Consider the following 20,018-nt stretch of genomic DNA (forward strand, 5'->3'; position numbering starts at 1 on the left):
CTCTAATCAGAGTCCTCGAGATCGGTTCTGAATATCCAAAAACGAACAGAAATAGTAGTGATCTTAGTAAAAACATGTTATTGGGCGTGTTGGGTAGAATCCCTACACAAATAACATGTTCTATTGGGCGTGTTATTGGGTGTTTTATTCTCACTAAAAAGATGTTTTATAATCTCAGCCCTTCACAAAAAATGTGGTAAAACTTATTTTTTGGGCACAACAGGTTGTGGCAACAGAGGTGAAAAAATCTCACAGTAGTGATCTTATTGGCCGTATTAAATACAGGCCCACTCTATTTCGTCAGTTACATTTCACTATCTATAAGAGCCCATTAAGTGGGCCCATTCATTAGTATGGCCCACCCTGTAGCCCCGGAATAATTTTCCACGATAGCCAAATATGGCCTCAGTTTTTCTAGGGAAACCTAGAATCAGTAGAACCTGTGTGGCCAAAACCACAATCTCCATTCAACACATGGCTAGTACCCATTTTTCTAAAATTAGGAAATATTGATTTCCCCACACCATTCTCCTAGAAGATATAGCAAAACCAATAGCAGAACTGAAAATAGAAAACAAAATAATCCGAAATGGACCTTCTGCCTTATTTGAGAAGAGATCTTGCTAGGTGTTCCCGAGCTGTTGCTAGTGCTTGAGTTATGGTCTGCAAGGGAAGAACATTCACAAGTTTTAGAAGTGTGTGTGTTGGGGTTTACAGAAGTAGTAGTAAGGCCAATAGACCGCGTTAGAAGAATGGAGTACAATACCTGCTCAGACAAGGATGCTGAACCATCTGTGCCGTGCATTGCGACTTTTCCGGCAATAATGCTAGCATCTGTTTCAAGAACAATCCTGAAGAACATTTAAATAACATGAATCCCAATTAGTTTCTGAACTAATTAACAGTACTGGGTGCTTCAGATTTCAGCAAATAACCAAACTAAATCTGCAAGTAAAATCATAACAGTGTAATTTATAGATAAACTATTGTTTTGGATTAATATTAAAAGTTGTAGGGTCCATAAATGAGTAAGATGGATATGTTCCTGAGCATGATACCCGGTCAAAGTGTGGTTCCACCTTAAATGTTTGAAACTGCCACCCATACCCATCCATAGAGGCCAATCAATAGAACATTACTATTTTTACAAGGCTGAAGCTCAAGTCACAGTGATAATATGTGACTTGGGTGAACCTCGATGTCTGAAAATATATTTGATTACTGTAGCCCATCAATCTCTGTCAACTATCTTGAATCACAACTACTAGATATAGATATTCTCAGCTTCTATATGCTACTGGATATCGACAGTGCTCTACAAGTTTTGAGGGTTCAGCGACAACCATAGCTGTCTAAGGTGTGAAGTGAGTGCAAGAAGTAATATGGAAAGCAGCAGCAGAAAGAAGGCATATAGAAAAGAGAAAAGGTGGAAGCAAAAACCTCTTAAGTAAAGAGGAAACTTGTGGGAAGTGTCAGAGAAAGTCAACATGAAGCATGCAATAAGCCTCATTGGAATTTGGAAGTAAACAAGAGAAACATAAAAAGAGATAGACTAATCATAGATAAGGAAAGAAGGGTTAATGTAGTGATGTAGGACCGGGAAGAGAAATAGAAGAAAAGGGAGAGAAATAGAAGACGAACAGATGACAGGGAAGAATAGAAGAAGAGACGAATTTAGGGAGAAGCAGAAGATCAAGAGAAGAATACGAGAAGGGTAGGCGAAGAAGAGAATAGAAGAATAAGGGGAGAGAAGAGAGGAGAAGAAGAAAATTGTAGAAGGGAGAAATCTCAATTCTATTCAATAATCATCAAAGTTAAAAATCCCTAATACAAGGGGCCTATTTATAGGCAACAAAAATAAAATTCCATGGAAAGTAAAATCCCTAAAACTAAAACATGGAAATAAAAATACTAGAAACTAAATAACATGGAAATAAATCCTAATGAGCAAATATGCCACTTGTTGGCCTATTATCTGCATCATGCAGGTTACGGTTACAAGTAGTAATTGATTAAAATTACAACTATTAGGGATTTATAGTTTTTATATGTGGATTTAAAGTTGAGTTTTCAGAAAACGATCCACCTAAGTTTTATTTGAAACTTAAGATGAGTATTTAAATATACTTTTTTAAAATACACTCATTCAGCATTATCAAAAGTAGAAAACACCTAAACAAGAATGCTCTTGATTACAAGGAAGTGTGTATAAATCATGCTTCCCCTAAATTTGAAAAGCGAAAAGAATTTAGCTTTCAAAGTGAACTTCCAACCCAACTAGGAAGCTACCAGTAACTATGGGTTGGGGTGTGTGTGCGCGCAGTGTTTAAAAACTCGTTGACTCGGCTCGGAACTCGGCCGAGTCGACGCGGTTTGGTGGTTACCGAGTCGTGGAGTCACGGACTCGGCGAGTCCAGTCCATCTCGGACGAGTTCGAGCCGAGTAAAAAAAATCCGCCATTAAAGCTTGGAAAAGAAAAAAACAGCGAAAGAAGAGAGGATATCGCTAAAGAAGAGAGAGGATATCATTGAAAAAAATAATGTGTCCGTCAGATTTGGAAAACAAAGCTGTGACAGCTGTATTTTCAGCTCTCTTTTCAACACCTACTTAATTTTCTCCCTTTATATTTTCCTCTTCCCCACTTTTTAGGGACACGTGCTCGTTTTTAGGAGAAAGAATGGCCAGCAAGTAAGTCGAGTAGTCAACCTTCCTTCTTTAATACATTGCGAAATTTTAAAAAAAAATGACGCACAGCCCATTAATGTTATGGCTTATGAAATGGACGGTTTGGATCTGTGGATGGTGTATAGTCCAATTTTTTTCCTAAAAGTGCACGACTGTTGTCTACCCATACAATAGGATAATCCATACCGTCCATTTGATAGGTCACATATACTCTCAAGAGTTTTTCTGAAAAATATTGTGCTGCCGATACCATTGGATGATCCAAACCGTCCGTTTCACATATTTAATTTTTTAATTTAAATTATGACTCAGCCGCGTCAACCGCGTTCTTGGCCGCGTCCGCGTCGAGTCGACTAGGTTTTTCTTCGGCCGCATTCCGCGTCGCATCCGCATTTTTAAACACTGTGTGCGCGTGGCGGGGGGGGGGGGGGGGGGGGGGGGGGGGGGGGGGCCTATGCTTCTAGCACTTCCTTGTGCTACTTAGATGACCCTGCCAAGGCCCACCTAGAGCCATCTACACCTCGTCAATCTTCTAAAGTCTGTCTTCTACAGCTCTGCATACATTTCTGCTCCTGCTCTTCTAGTGTATGCAATCTGGATTCTGGGCCATATAAAAAGGCACAGGGCAGCATAATTCATATATGATTTTAAGTGTTCTGCTCAACACTGTAACAAGTAGCCCAAATAACTCGTGTACATGATTTGCCATTACAAAAATAGCTAAGCTTCTCATTAGGTGGTTTCCAATTTCCACCTTTTAGATCACAGATTACAGCGTCAGATCTTTCCACTACAATCACCATGATCTAAGTTAGTCTCTTAAAACTATGCGGCTAATTCCATGACAATACATTTCATTTACAGCTTAATGTTACTTGGCTTTGTACTTAATTGCTATGTTGCTAAGAAGCCATTTCAAATCTTGGAAAGCATCAAGTGATTAACAAACTTCCTAATCCAGATAAGCAATAGAGATCACATGGAGCTTTCTTTCATTGATAAAACAGAAGTTGAGAAAAAAAATAGAAAACTGAATATGTGAAATCATCTATCAATGAAAATTGTACTATACCCAGACTATGAATTAGAATAAAGAAAAATATAGGAGAATTCACTCATATTATTTATAAAGCCAATCAAGAAAAATGTATAGTGACATCTATCTACTTGCTAGAAGTAGGTTCTTCTCTAAACTTGGATTGGCTAATGAGTAATGACAGTTCCAGGATGCTCAAACCAGGTCAATGCCTCATAGGATGTAAATGTAAAGATTATCATTTTTTTGCCACCACAATCTCATGGTTGCAACACAATGCACCTTCCAAATAGATATGGGCCTCATCCTGAAAGTTATCATTCTTATAAGTTGGCTAAAGAATATTCATGTGGAGAGCAACATATTCATCTCAACATTGGTTTCATTTACCTAATTTGCACCTTCAAATCTGGTCTCAATCATCCATCAGCAGAAACTGAAATACGATCAGAAATTCCTGGTATTTAGATTCTAGACAACCTAAAGATCATGACTACCATGCACTCAAGTTTTGTGTAAACATCAAAGGTGGCAGCAATCCAGCAAATTCCATAGACTTTGAAACGGACAGACTAATCAACTAAAACACTAGTTCTTGTCCAGGAATGTTTTCAGGCATAACAACATCAAGTGCCAAGTAAACAAGCCAAGAGAAGGTCGGGGGAAAAAAATAAAAAGAACCTTGTCATGGATATTGGATGGAATACTTATAGAAAATAAAGTCTTGGACACCAGGAAAAGAGAAGGTGAAAGTGGGATAGGTCTGCAAAATTGACCTAGAAAAGGCATATGATTACGTGCATTGGGGATTCCTCGACTTCATTCAATAAAAGATGGGGATTGGGCATAGATGGAGTAAGTGGATCTCAAATTGAATTTCAACACCATAGTTTCCTATTTTAGTAAATGGATCACCCCCAGGTTTCTTCAACAACTCACGAGGCTCAAGGCAAGGAGACCCCCTCTCTCCTTGTCTATTCATTATGGTAGCAGAAGCTCTCAGTCTTTTGATCTCAAGAGCGGAAGAAAGAGGCTAAATCAAGGGATTGAAGCCCAGTCATAACTCTCTTCCTATTACTCATCTTCAGTTTGCAGATGACACCCTAATCTTTATGGAAGAAAAGGCGGAGTACATGACTAACCTCAAAAGAATGTTCAGGTGTTCCAATTGGAGTGAGGATTGAAAGTCAACTTCTCAAAGAGCTCCTTGTCTGGTAATAATATGCGGCCTGAAGAGATGGAGATCTACGCATCTATTCTTGGATGTGGTAAAGAAGAATTTTCTCCTTCATATCTCCGATTGCCATTGGGTATGGAATTCCAAGAGCATCCTTATGTGATCCCGTTGTAGAAAGAATTGAAAGAAAGTTGGCAACTTGGAAGAAATGGGAGAAGAACTACTCTCATTAAAGCGGCGTTAGCAAACTTACAGGTGTACTTTATGTTGTACAAAACTACGGTAAAGGTAGCTAAAAGGATAGAGAAGCAACAAAGGAACTTTTTATGGGATGGGAAAGAATCAAATAAAAGGCTAAAACACCTCACGAATTGGGGGCGAGTGTGCAGGCCTAAATCTCAAGGCGGCTTGGGGATCGGCAAAATCAGATTGTGTAGTAACGCTTTGTTTGGGGAAATGGCTATGGAGATATGGGGAGTAAAAGAATGCTATATAGCACAAAATAATTGGGGACAACCAAGTGCACGAATGGGGTGATTGGGAGAGTATAAGTAGGGACCCAGCAACAGGAAAATGTTCGGGAGCATGGAGGTCTATTTGTTCATCAAGGCACTTGTATAAACCCCTTGTTAGATATCGGGTGGGAAAAGGTGAGAGTACAAGATTTTGGGTAGACCCATGGTTAGAAGAGTCATGTTTGTGCCATGCTTTTCCTGAACCTATTCATCATAGCGACCATCGAGGGCAGGGGAGAGGAGGGTATTTTGGGATGTTAGACTTAGGCGCAACCTAAAAGATGAGATCTCTAGATTGTAAGCCCTTCTAGAGTCCCTTCAATCCTTCTCCTGCTCCCTTACCTTTCTGATGAGAGAGTCTGTACCTCTGACCCTCAAGGTTTATTTTCTGTCTGTTCCTTCTTTTACAAGTTGAATGATTGCAATGGGAGAACTACTCGGCGCGCAAAAAATTGGAAATCCTTAGCAACCCCAAGAATTACAACTTTTACTTGGACCATGGTTATGTGGAAGATCAACACTTGCGACCGGATCAAACGAAGAAAATTTCAAAGGTAGCATCAAAAGGTCAGATAATCTGATCCATGACCTTCTGGAATTCAAAGGGAGCATTCTTCATACCGAATGGCATCACACACCATTCACATTGAACCATAGGAACAGTAAATGCCATATTCTAGCATTAATTCTTTCAATTTTGATTTGGCAAAATTCAGATTTGAGATCAAACTAGCTGAACATCTTTGATCAGGTGATTCTCCTTATGAGAGTTTGGAGGTATGAAGATGGATATCTTACCCATCTGAGAGCATCGTTAAGAGGTTTATAATGATAAGCCTTGGGGCTCCGCTATCTCTTTTGATGTGATTGTTCACATAGAACACTGCATAGGAGTAGGACCAAGGTCTTTGGTTATATAAACTCCATAGCCAAAGACACTTTATCTCTTTTTTGTTGAGCTGGCGGTGTTCTTCTGGCATTTGAACGACTCTTTACTTTGTCGGAATATTTCTTTTCGAAAATCTATCATGGTAAGGGACACATGTATCTTTGCCAGAAAGCCTTCAGATTGAGGGGATAGGCAGTCAATTCAAACTTCTGGTGTACTACCTTGATCTTCGTTTTGACAGACAGGTTGAGAAGTTTTGGTATCTTTTGGTTCGCAGCATCTTCTAAAATAGTTGAATCGTTCTGGAAGCAAGTGAGAGAAGAGATGTGGGAAGCGAAGTGTTTAGAAAAATGAAAAATGCGGGAAGCAGAGATGTGGGAAGCGAAGTGTTTAGAAAAATGAAAAATGCGGGAAGCGAAAAGCTCTAAAGAAAGTAAAGAGAAAATGTGGGAAGCATCATTAAAAGGCAACATGAAGCATGTAATAAGCCTCATTGGAAGTGAAGCAGCGAACAAGTACATAAAAAGAGTAGGATTGTAGTAGGTTAGGGAGGGAGGGTTAGTATAGGAAAGGATTACAAGTAGAAAAGAAGACTTTGCGACTAATTAGAAAGACAAATTTTAGGAATTTATAGCTTCACATGTTTTATTCATGTATATTTAATGACAAGTTTTTGGAAAAAGATGCACATAATTTTCATTCGAAACTTAGGAAGACTTCATATTTTAAATGCACTATTTTTTTAAATAGACTCCTTCAACATTATCAAAAGGAGAAGGAAAACACTTCCAAAACGGATTCCCGTATGGGGGAAAACGGGAGTTAAAATCACCGGTGATTTGGCCATTTTCACGATTCGAGCCCTCTTTGTTGTCCTCTTTATGGCGATTCAAGCCCTCTTTATGGGGATTCAAGCCCTCTTTATTGACTTTTTGTGGACATGTACCAATGATGCCTCCCCGTCTTTTTTCTTACAATATGGGAATCAAATTCCCGTTTTGCTAGCTGTGCTCAAAGGAGAAAATATTCTTTTAGGAAGAAATAATCACCTAAGTTGGAAATGCGTAGGAAACGTCTGGGAAGCAAACTTCCCCTAAATTTGGGAAGCGAGAAGAACTTAGCTTCCGAAGCGAGTATATGGGGAAGAGAGCTTCCCATCCAGCTAGGAAGTTCCCAATAATAACTACAGATCTCCCTCCCTCTTAATATCTTTGATTTCAAATATCCTGATTTCTGAAATCTGCCCTCTATCGGAACCTATAAAATCATGGTTTGAGATTAAGTCCACGAGTTCGGCAAGTAGAGCCGAGTTATCCAATGTTTAAAATGAAAACCATGATCTCTAATTTTTATGAATTTAAGAACTAACAAGAAATTGTGATTTTGGAGGTACCAAAGGCACCTTAATTAATACCCGTTATTGTAACATATAGGCAGTCAATGATATCAATTATAGACCATCTATATTTTTCTTACAATTTTGCTCTTTTTATTTTCTTGTTCTTTTTGGATTTTGCACCCATCCTGAGTGCAATTTCATTTTTTTTACGTACATTATTTTATTTTCTATTTTTAACCCTATGTTGAGAAATAGGGTAATCTTCCAACTTTCCCATCCTTTTTTTAATGGCAAAACAATATATTGAAGAGGAAATAGAACACGACCGAGATGTCGGATACAAGCCGATGGCACAAACAAGACAGAGAAAAGAAACACGAGAACCAACACAGAATAAAAAATGCTCATGGCAAGGGAAAATCTCGGAATAAAATGATAAAAATAAAATTATAAAATAAAAATATCATAAAATATCATGATATTTTCACGGAAAATGATAAAAATGAAAACATCACTACATTTTTTTTTTAAATCTCGTGATTATTTCAGAATTTTGTCGTTTTATCAAAATGTCACGATAAAATCGTGATATTTGAAAATCCAGGAGAGATTTGTGACATAGCGCCTGATCACCCCTCCTCTAGTCAGCTGATCAGCCTCAGCATTGGCAGATCTCAATGCTTTCTTACAAGTTTTTTATTTTTCTCTTTCAATGCTTTTCTTTATGTTCCTTTTATTTCCTCACAGTATTTCACCTTTTTTGTCATATTGATACCTAACCCAGTAACCCATGCATTCACCGGGGCTTTGCTAGTTTTGCTATTGTGCTTGGTATGACATGTTCATTATTCTCAAGAGGGAAAAAACTGCATTGAGATGCGCTTTTATTTTCCTAAAGATACATTCTATTTATCTTAGTGTTGTGAATCAGAGGGTGTTTGGTACCAAACCCCGTGGGAATTGAACATGAGACCTTAGACAAGGTTCATGGCCGGATGGCCCCTTGGCCCTTACCACAAACACAACGGTGTGGGATTGGTTCTATTTATCTTAGTGTTAGTAAAGTGATATCCTACATATGGGCATTCTTTCCTGCACAGTGATAATTTGGTGCTTATAAGGAGTTATAGAAGAAGTAATAAAGTATTTGTTTTTATGCCATTTCAAAAAAAAAAAGGTACTTGTTTTCATGTAACTCCAAACATTAAACAATGGTTATTCTTAAAAGCTTGACATCCACATACGTCTCTATTCTTACAGACGAGAGCAGAAATAGGTGCATATGAAGATATTCATGCAAGTAAAAGAATTGCACTGCAGACATTAGTAAAGATTTTGCTGAACACCAATAGTATGTGAAAAGCATCTTATTCATACCCTCCATCAACGATCTCGTCAAGGCATAAAAGGATGAGATCCAAATTCTCAAGTGCTGTGGTTTTGTCTACATTGCTTCTGTCCAAGGATATGCAGCATATAAGTAAATTTACAAGGATGTAGTAATAAAGACACTCGAAATTGAACAAAGGAACAATGGTCAACAAGGAAAAATTAACAAGACCTGAGTAGAAGGCCAACGGCATCAAAGAATCCCTGAAGAACTGTGGCTAAGATGAGCTCATTTTCATCGTCACCACCAGTAACAAAAAAATGCAGGTCCTGGATGAACTTATAGACGACAATGTAACTGTCAAACATCACTATCTCCGCTGTAAATGACGACAAAAGAATCATATTAGCAAGGCATCAATAAACATAGGGGATTCCATTAATTAATATTTCAAACTTTTCCTAAGATTTCTAAGACAAACAATAGTAACCCATAAGCAGAACCCCTCGTAGACAATAAGACCTGGGAGAATATTATTATAAGTATACAGATCAGTTAAAATGACTTAGAACATGCAGGAATCTTGCAAAAATAAAAGTTATCTTGACCTACATTAGATATATGTGGAAAAACACTACAAAGTATCACCAAGAAGGATTATAAGCCAGAGAACATGTTCATCCCGAACTCATTCAACAGAAGACCGCTCAAACAGAGTATTTGAAGAAGAAGTCATGTAGGACCGCAAGAGAAAAAGAAGAAAGAGGGAAGAAGAAGGGAAGAGTAGAAGAAGAGAATAGGAAGAATTAGAGAAGAAAGAGGAGGAGAAGAAACTTATAGAGGGGAGAAGCCAATCAATCTTTATGGGAAATGATAAATGCACCCCTTTTCATCACTTGGGACACCCAGCTGCATTGTACGTGGCAATCTGGTCACTTCATTCCTTCAAATGTGAAGTACATCAGCACCTTTGCAGCCAAAGATACAAAGTCGCTGAGTGTCCCAAGTATTGAAAAGGGGTGCATTTATCATTTCCCATCTTTATTCATCAAAACTTAATAATCTCTACTACATATGGCCTATATATGGGCAATGGAAGTGAAATTCCATGGAAAATAAATAGAAGCCCTAAAAACTAAAAAGCATGAAAATAAAATCCTAGAAACTAAAAAACATGGAAATAAAATCCTAGAAACTAAATAACATGTAAATAAATCCTAATGAGCAAGTATGCCACTTATTTGGCCTAATATCTGTATCATTCTCCCCCTCTTGAAAAGAACTCGCCCTCGAGTTCTAGTCTGCCTGGGTCAAAGATGTAGAAGATCAACTGAAACAGTAGCAATCGTAATCCATCAGAAGCAATCATGATGTCTAACTCACGTGATAACTGTGAGAAGCATCGGAAATGTCAGCAGAGTGAGAGAGAAGAAATCACCCATGTAGAATCATACAAACACAAGCTGCTTGCTCTGGAGAAGTAAACTGGCTGGGAAGATAGCAACGTACTCCTCCTGGAATGGCGTGATAGCTACAGGCAGTATCAATCCATGACCATAATTTAAAAGATCAACATACGGTGGTGTCTCATCACGCTCAATGAAATTAGTAACAAAGTCATCTGTTAGAACCATATCTGGCCCAGTTCTGTCATCCGGTGTGCTAAAACCCTCAATCTGAATATCCATGGGGGACTCAACACTATCACTATGCTCCTGTCCTAATGTGGAAGAGATATCCTCAGAGCAATGCTCAAGCTCTCCATGCTCTGACAATGTATAATTAGTCACTTGACTCTCTAGCTCTATATTTTTCATCTCTGATTATGTATCTGCCATCATGGACTATGTATCTGACATAATTAGGGGCTCAACGTCGATAACGGTTTCATCAACACTAGCATCTGGCTCCGCAATATTGTTAGCAGCTTCCTTATCCCCTTCGTGAGAACTAATATCATCAACATGTGGTGGGGGAGAAGAAATAGCTAAGTGGCTTTGCAAATCCCACAAACGTATGTGACGCTTTGGATATTCGGCTTCTCTTTTACTTCGAGCGGCTTTTTCATGCATCAATCTTTTTCAATACCGATGTGCCAATATCACATAAAAGCTCGTAAACTCATAACGAATCTCCTCCCATCGACGGAATGGAGGTTCGCCTTCGTGGCGATGTGCCATCACCATGCGAATCCAGAACGATTGGGCTTGTCGTCTCCAGTTTCCCTAGCTCGGTAGATAGTCGCTTGGTGATCATAGCCATGGTACTCGTGATATGCGTCTAGAGCATCGATCCACCGTAAACATGCATCCTCATAGTAGACGCTGTACCCGTCAAAATATGGAACAAATGGTGGAGCCATTGGGATCGGTGTCGAAAAGTGAAATCATCCATCCGATTTGTCTGTCATGTCGAAATAAGCACAATGCTTGTCGCAAATTGGCGATCAGATGACAGAAAGGTGCTGGTCGGATGATGAAACGTGATCGACGACTAAGATTTCACCTGGAACTATGCTGATGGTCACAGTCTACCGCTGAAAATTAGATGGATGTGCTCTGCTAGTCGCACAGAAAAACTTCCATGTTGAAGTCGCGGACAAATTTTAAGCAAAAATAGCTTGGATGAAGAGAGAGAAACTAGATGGAGAGAGGAGAGAGAAAGTGTAGAGAGTGAAGAGAGAGAAAATAAAATTCTATTTATGTTTTTTTCTTTGGGGGTGCCTAAAGGGAAAACAAGGGTGAAATCGCCCTTCCTTAATGTGGAAGGGGATAATTGGGCGTGGGTATAGAAGTCTTTCTTTTTCTCTTTTAAAGTGGCCACGTGACCACTTAAGTGAAAACCGTGGGGGTGTCCACGGGAAAAAAGGTAATCAATAAATAATGAAAGGGGGGTTGGTCTGGGTAATAAGAAGCGGGGTATTCTTTGCCTATTTTTGTTAAGTGAACAAACAGATCTAAAAAATAAAAGAAACCAGTTAGGGTTTCCTTCACGAATATGCCGGGAGGGATGACGGTGGTGCACGGAGACGGCGGCGCGGCTCTGGCAGCTCCCGGAGGACGACGGCAAGGGACACGGTGGCCGGAAGCTTTGGCGAGGCGCAACGAAGATGGAGATTGGTCTTTTTCTTTCTTTCCTTTTTTTTCCTTCCCCACAAAGAACTGGGTTAGGTTTCTTCTTCAACAAGAATCTGGTGGTGGGGCGCAGATCCGGTGGGGTAGTGGCTCTGTAAATGGAAGAAAACGGGTACTAATTAAGTTTTTTTTTTTTCGAATTAGGGTTCCGAGAGGTTAGCGTAGGATCTAGGTGTGGTTTTGTGTGTTGGATAAGAAGAAGATAAAGATGCGCTTTGTAGATGGAGTTATGCAACTGTTTGGGTGAAATTGTAAAGGGGTGTAGGTAGGAGATCGGTTTACATGGGAAAAGAAGCGTGGGTTGTTCGAATGTGGTGGGGGGGGGGGGAGGTTAGGCTTAACACGGAAACATCGGAAAGTGGGGTTGTCTCCGGCACATAGAGTATTGATTAAGGTGCCGGACCGATGGTTGAAAACGAGCTTCGATCGTTCTTCCTCATATCTTTCACTTTGATACCAAATTTGGTATAGGGTTTGGGAAAGAAAATTAGAATAAGAAGAAAGAAGAAGAAGAAGAAGAGAAGAGTTTAGAGAGGAGAAGAAGAATTTAGGGATGAAGAGGCACTCAAAACTCAACTCAATTCAATTAATCATCAAAAGTTAAACAAAAAACTGTAACTTGGCCTATACATAGGCTTTTAACAATCCCTAAAAGACTAGGGCGGCCCAGTGCACGAGGCTCCCGCCATTGCGGGGTCTGGGGAGGGCTAGATGTACACATCCTTACGCCTGCTTTGCAGAGAGGCTGTTTCTGTGACTCAAACCCGTGACCGTCACAATGGAGCAACCTTACCGTTGCGCCAACGCTCGCCCTCCCCTAAAAGACTAAAACTTGCTAATTTAAGAGTCCCTAAAAAACTAAACTACCCTAAAAGCAATAAAGACTAAAATAACCCCAATAATATCAAAAAAGCCCAAAAATATCCCTAAGAAAAATAAAGCAACCCTAATACTAATAAAAAGACCTCTATGTGGGCCCATGAGAGCGGCCCCGCCCAAAGTAAACATGCAAGGGACGTTTACGATCCATATCAAGAAGGTTTCAAACAGATAAACATTGCAATAGATCAATAATATGTCTACACGGGATTGAGCCTCTAGCTCAATGGTAAAGACATTACCCTTTGACCTAGAGGTCGGGGGTTCAATCCCAACTTACCTACCCCAAAAAAATGTCTACATAATCATGGCTTTCAGAACCATGTATGTCATACAAATGCTTCAATTAGTATAGCTATTAATTCCATCTTCCAAGTTAAATCTAGTTAAGTTTATAATTTTTTCTATTTATTCATGTATTGAGTCATATCATGGTATTTGGATACCCATATTTGTATTTGCGCCCTAGATTTCGTAAAATGTTAAGTTGTATCTCCTCCATTCTCATGTCAGTGACGATATTCGAATTTATGCCCGGGTATCATAGTTTCCACATAAAAAAAAGTGATACCTTCCTCAAACAAGTTTCTATGACATGAGATCACACAAACCTTCCTCGTATGTTGACAAATCCAAAATGCAGCATACCGCATAGGATGTGATGAGTATCTTAAAAAGTGAATATGAAAAGTTGAATGCTTCCAACAACAAAAAATGATGTGTTATCAAGACAAAATCAGCTCCTCTGTGAACTTGAATTACGAAGCAAAGTTCGTTTCATTGAATAGTTGACTGCAAAAGAATCTAATTCATTCTTCATATGTTTTTTTTTTTCTTTTGAATGGTAATTCATTCTTCGTATGTTGACAAATCCAAAATGCAGCATACCGTATAGGATGTGATGCGTATCTTAAAACGCACACATGAAATGCGGAATGCTTCCAAAAAAAGAAAGTATTATCAAAACATTAGTTCCTCTGTGAATTTGAATCATGTATAAATGTTCAGGTCATTGAATAGGTGACTGCCAAGAATATCATGATTCAATAGAGCAGCAAACACCCTTAAGAGCGTTAAGAGCATTCAGTGAACAGCCTAAAGTGCATTACATAGAGAAGATGCAAATAAACACATAAAGTTAAACGTTAAATTTCATATATGTGTCACCTTCTGTCTGTGCATTTCCAAAATGCAGCATACCGTATAGGATGTGATGTATATCTTAAAAGGCACACATGAAATGTGGAATGCTTCCAAAAAAAGAAAGTATTATCAAAACATTAGTTCCTCCGTGAATTTGAATCATGTATAAATGTTCAGGTCATTGAATAGGTGACTGCCAAGAACATCATGATTCAATAGCGCAAACACCCTTAAGAGCGTTAAGAGCATTCAGTGAACAGCCTAAAGTGCATTACATAGAGAAGATGCAAATAAACACATAAAGTTAAACGTTAAATTTCATATATGTGTCACCTTCTGTCCGTGCATTTGTCTTTTGTGTTTTTGTAAACACGGATTTTTCAAAAGCTGACTTTGCAGTAAGTGTTGGCCAGTCATCAGAAAAGTACTTGACAGCTACACGCTTCCCTTCAGAATCCAGAAGAAGAATGTTTTTTATCGAAGGACAAGACTCCTGATAACACAAGAAGAAAAATAAGATAAACATGTTCATAAAGAAAGAAAGTTGCTCCAAATTAGAGACGGTATAGTTAAAGCTCCAAGTAGTAGTTTGGATATAAATTGCTCCTGGATTCCATGTGACCATCAAAATTCGAAGCAACTACTAATACTCCAAAGAACTATCTAGCACAAGATTAGAGGGGGAGGCTAACCAATCTTACACCCCATAAATGCAATTGAGGTTCTTGTGCTTTGCAATTACCTAAAATTTCTCAAGAGGGTCTAGAATACAACTTAATAACTCCCCTTCATAGTGAGTGTGGGTGGGGGGTTGTTCTTACCTACCTTTTGATGAAACAAATTGTTGCCTCAAACTTCATAGAATATCCACATTGCAGAAAGAAGCAAAAAGGATTGAATTTAGCAATTAGAAGAGTAATGATTTATGGAACAACGTCTATTATGTATGTAAGAACCATGGTTTTAAATTTGCACCAAAACCGACACGAAATGACCAAAATGTTTCCACTTCCATCCCCACTGAAATGATACCGAAACTGAAACACATATCGAAATCAAAATCGTCAAGTGTATTAGTGGTATGATATATCAGTATGTGTTACATAATTTTATTTAGAGAGAACATTTCCTACACACTTGTGTAGGTAAGTTACCTACACACTACCTTAAAATACAGTGGGGGCCCACATTGTTTGGGTGATCCAAACCATTCATTTGAATGGTCCTCACATAGATAGGGTGTCCACAAAAAATCAGACCCATAGGATCATCCTAACCATTCAAACTATGGAGGCAAAAAATGAACTAATTTGTGAAGGTTTATACACGTCCATTTTACCTCCACAAATCGTAGGGTTGGGATGATCCTATGGATCTGATTTTTTGTGGACACCCTATCTATGTGAGGACCATTCAAATGAATTGTTTGGATCACCCAAACAATGTGGGCCCCCACTGTATTTTAAGGTAGTGTGTAGGTAACTTACCTACACAAGTGTGTAGGAAATGTTCTCTCTTTTATTTATATGAATTGCAAGTAAAATGCAGTCTATGTATTATGTATACATATTTATATGAATTACATGTGAAATGTGGTATGTAGTGAATTATCGGGCAAGTGCAATTATGCATGTCACTAAGTGTTTGATGATACAAATTGCTGCCTCAAACTTGACAGAATATCTACATTGCAGAAAGAAGCAAAAAGAAATGAGTTTAGCAATTAGAAGAATAATGATTCATGGAACAACGTCTATTATGTATGTAAGAACCATGGTTTTAAATTTGCATCAAAACGGACACGAATGACCAAAATGTTTTTACTTCCATCTCCATTGAAATGATACCGAAACTGAAACACATATCGAAATCAAAATTGTAGAGTGTATTAGTGGTATGCTATATCAGTAGTATGTGTTACATAATTTTATTTATTTGAATTGCATGTGAAATACGGTATATGAATATGCATACATATTTATATACATGTTAAATGTGGTATGTAGTGAATTATCATCTATGATTTGTGGACACGGACATGGGTGTCGTTTGTCGACACAGACACTGAGTGTCGGACTCGGCGAACCCCCAAAATTTAGAAACAAGGACACTCTAAAATAGAAAGTATATATATGATACAACAGCAAAAATTAGTTAAAGAAGAGCCAAAATAGAGTTTAAAATAAAAGAAGAGTTAATAATAAAAGAGTTAAACACAGTATGGAATAATAAAACAGAATATCACACTCGACACAGCACAAAAACGTGTCCACACACCAACATAAAGTAGCAGTACATTTAAAAGTGTCCAAAGGAGTGTCGACATGGGTGGGCACGCGTGTCGTGTCAACATGGGTGGGCACGCGTGTCGTGTCGGACATGGCAGGACACATGTGTCAGCAATAAATTCGAAGTGTAGGTTAAATCATAGATTAGCAAATCACTAGGTGTTTGATGTTATAAAACCATCATGGATAGTTGTTTTGCTTATGTGATGCTTTCTAAGTGTGTAATTGTGTTTATTCTAGCATTTCCTGAAGTTTTATCTTAAAAGTCTATCATTTGCATATGTTTTCATACATATCCATGATTTTACAAGATTTCTATTGAAATTTCCAACCGAAACCAAAATATTTCCATTTCCGTGGTGACCGAAATCACAACCTAAACTGAAATTTAAAACCTTGGTAAGAACTAAGAACATATAACTATCTTGTAATAAGTTGTTTCTAGGCATATGTTTGGTAGTCTTTTTTTTCATTTAACAAAAAAAATCCAGTTCTTTTTTTAATGGTAACTTCAACTTTGATCACTAAGAAATATTGCTCTTGGTATGTTTAGTTTTTACAGCCATAGAAAGTTTGGAATGTTTTAAATATTGGTAAGCGGGTTGCATTTAAGAACTGCCCCACGTCTTGAAAAAAAAAAATGTGATGCAATTGCATATGAGACCTAAAATAATGAGCCCTCAGCACCTTGAATTTCCTCATTTACTTTGAAAATGATTGAATTTGCAAGTTTTGTTTTATCTCTTGATGGATAGTTGACACAAAAAAAAAAAACACAATATAAATGGTGTTTTGGTTCAAATTGATGATCTTCTTAACAAATCAAAAGTGAGACTTTTATAGTAACTAATCCTTTTTCTGCTGCCCGGTGCATTCTGCTTAACCACTCTTATGATTATTATTATATTATTTTCATAATGAGAAAACAGACTTCAATTTTCTACATCTTTTTCTCTTTTATTTTTTTCTAAATGATAGGTGAGATTTTATTAAGAGGGGAGAAACATACAAGATAAACGACCGAGGTGGTCCAAACAAATTACATCACGGCAAAGATTAAAGGCCTCTCAAGGAGGTAGAAAATAAATAAAAAATCACGACTTTCCCTAGCCACCACTTCCTTTGCAAGTTTATCTGCATCTGAGTTCTTGCTCCTCTTCACATGCTTGAAGGAGATAGCGGAACCAACTGTCCAGTCTTTAAACTCATCTATTTATTGAGCCAACCTCCAAGGATGTGGAAAAGATCCCCGGAGCCATCTTATTGCATTAAGAGAGTCCCCATCAATTATGAGATGGTCTAGAAGGCCTAGATCTATAAGTCTCAGACCCTGAAGAGCCGCTCTAACCTATGCCTCATATGAATCCATCAACCCTAAGGGGTCAGACAATAACATTAAGGTCACCCCCTGACAATCTCTCAATACACCTCCAAGAACAACCAGCCCCGGGTTTCCAAAGCTTGACCCATCAAAGTTGAATTTTATTTTATCTTGTTCAGGAAGACCCCAATTGCTACATGAGGCATGTCTCTACTCAATGCTCCAACAGATTTCTTTCCATCCATACCATAAATCATGCTCCAACCTAAACTCTTTTTTCTTTTAATGACTAATTTTCTACATGTTCTTGCCCCAACATAAAATCAATATCTAACTACTTCCACAGAAGCAGAATCAATTGTCAATCGTGATTAACACATTGGGAGTTAACCACCCATGACCGTGTACACGTGGTTGATGTTCTGATCTGGAGGCCTAGATCATCCATATTGCCAGCCCTGCTTTACTGTGGCATGCAAAATGCAACCTATTGGACGATTATTACCATTCAATTAATAGACTTTTTCGCACTAAAAATGGACAACTGGACAATTCTGTTTATAGGCATCCCCATAAAACCCATCAATCAGATGGCTGGGATCGTCCAATAAGAACAATGTTGGTAAATGGCCAATCCACAGTAAGGCCAACCAAATCGACGATTCAAGTCATTAGAGCTTCAATCCATCTGTATGTAGTTATGGACTATTTAACCCGTTGGGAGTTGATTGAAACATGATCAATTAAAAAAATAAGAGAACAACAAAAAATACAAATGAAAAATATAGATCTGGCTCAAAAACTTGAGAAATACTCAGCACGGATCTTGCGTATCAAATAAAAATCGAGATTGAACTCACTTTTAACAGAAAATCAAATCATAAAATTACAAGAAGCTACAAATAGATCAGATCAAATAAAGACAGTAATTAACAAAAGTTAAATTGATAAAAACGAAAATAATCTATATCTGAGGAATTACCATGGAAACTTGTTGATGCGCAGAAACCAAATAAAGATCAGATCCAGGTGCAGCCTGCAAATGCCATTAAGGCCATCAGATCAAAGGCTCATAAAAAGCAAAAAAAATCGCACAGTGTAAGTTAGAACACATTCCTAAAACAAACAGACATGGATCTATGGTTTCTCTTCCAATCCGATATGTTATTCCTCAACTAAATCGAAAAAAATTAAATTACCCAAAAAAATTATTTACAAAAATTTATAGTATGTGATTATATGAAATTACCAAAAAAAAAAGATTATTTACAGAGACAAAAACATGAATATCTCTTCAAGAGAAGCCTTTAGAACCCTAAATCGTAGCAGAAATACATGAAATTCACCTCGATTTGCAGAGGGAGGAACAAATAGTCGGAAGATCAGGAGAGGGAAATGGCGTACCTGAAAATTCCTCCCAAAAAAACCCTAGAGAAGCGAATGACAAATGAGGAGAGAGAGAGAGTGTGTGTGTGTGTGTTTTCTTTCTACAGACAAATTCTATCTTCGCCCCGTTAGATCCGCTTTTTGCTCGCGGGCCCACCATACCAACCTTGATGTTGGTGATGATCGGTGGGCCACCACAGGTCTTTTATTGTTAAATGTGTGTCCCTACATGATCAGGGATTCTAAAGAATTGATCTTAGCTGCTGCATTCAGGGTGGTCTTCTAACCAAGGGCTACGATCATTACTTCACAAGCACTGTTGGCATTCCATCCAACAGAACTGGTCATGCCCTATTCAAGATGGAAAGTTTTTATAAAGACACCTAATTCACCCCCCTCTTGGGTTGCCTAGTGGGATTTCACCGAACGATGGAAGAGTAATAATGGCGCGGTCGCAATTCATGAGTCAAGGAAAGAAAATGTTGTGTAAAACTGTTTTAAGGAATAAAAATATGATTTCGTTTAATTCGGAGATGCAACTTTTGCCTTAAAAGATGGAAAAAAAGCAATATCTCCTCTAAATAAATAAAAAAAATAAATAAATAAAAAATAGATATGAAAATATAAATGATAGTTCCACCCTCCGTTGTTTGTATTTTCCTAAAAAAAGAAGAAAGAAAACATTTTCACTCCATATAAGTGAAATTGACATGTTAATTTGTAAAGAAGTGCATTTAAAGATGGCTGCTAGTAGCTTCTTGAACTAAATAGTCCTTAATTGGACTGAACATTGAAAGAGAGAAGTGGAATGTATAAAGAGAAATGCTAGACTCACAGGAGCCCTTGCAAAAAAACAGGGAAAGGGCGCCCTCATTGGTCAAAACCAATTTAGGATG

At 38.1% G+C, this 20,018-nt stretch overlaps 1 protein-coding gene across 3 annotated transcripts; it reads right to left on the reverse strand.

Moving 5' to 3' along the window:
* Positions 1 to 239: 239 nt before the first annotated feature.
* LOC143848196 (coatomer subunit zeta-2-like) lies at positions 240 to 19,244 on the reverse strand. 3 transcript variants are annotated; one of them, XM_077357078.1, is made up of 7 exons: positions 19,141 to 19,244; positions 18,719 to 18,772; positions 14,461 to 14,620; positions 9,203 to 9,350; positions 9,019 to 9,096; positions 767 to 851; positions 240 to 663 (listed from the first exon to the last, which is right to left on the reverse strand). In XM_077357078.1, the coding sequence occupies exons 2-7, from the start codon at positions 18,719 to 18,721 to the stop codon at positions 604 to 606; spliced, it is 534 nt and encodes a 177-aa protein (XP_077213193.1). In that variant the 5' UTR covers positions 18,722 to 18,772; positions 19,141 to 19,244; the 3' UTR covers positions 240 to 603. The 3 variants fall into 3 exon arrangements, with proteins under 3 accessions (XP_077213193.1, XP_077213194.1, XP_077213196.1); XM_077357079.1 differs by having other exon boundaries at positions 19,083 to 19,172; XM_077357081.1 differs by lacking the exon at positions 19,141 to 19,244 and having other exon boundaries at positions 9,019 to 9,093; positions 18,719 to 18,872.
* Between the last annotated feature and the right edge of the window lie 774 nt (positions 19,245 to 20,018).

The sequence above is a fragment of the Tasmannia lanceolata genome, unplaced genomic scaffold (genome assembly GCF_043159265.1).
Source record: "Tasmannia lanceolata isolate RefF3 unplaced genomic scaffold, GAP_Taslan_0.1 ptg000016l, whole genome shotgun sequence".
Taxonomy (NCBI): domain Eukaryota; kingdom Viridiplantae; phylum Streptophyta; class Magnoliopsida; order Canellales; family Winteraceae; genus Tasmannia; species Tasmannia lanceolata.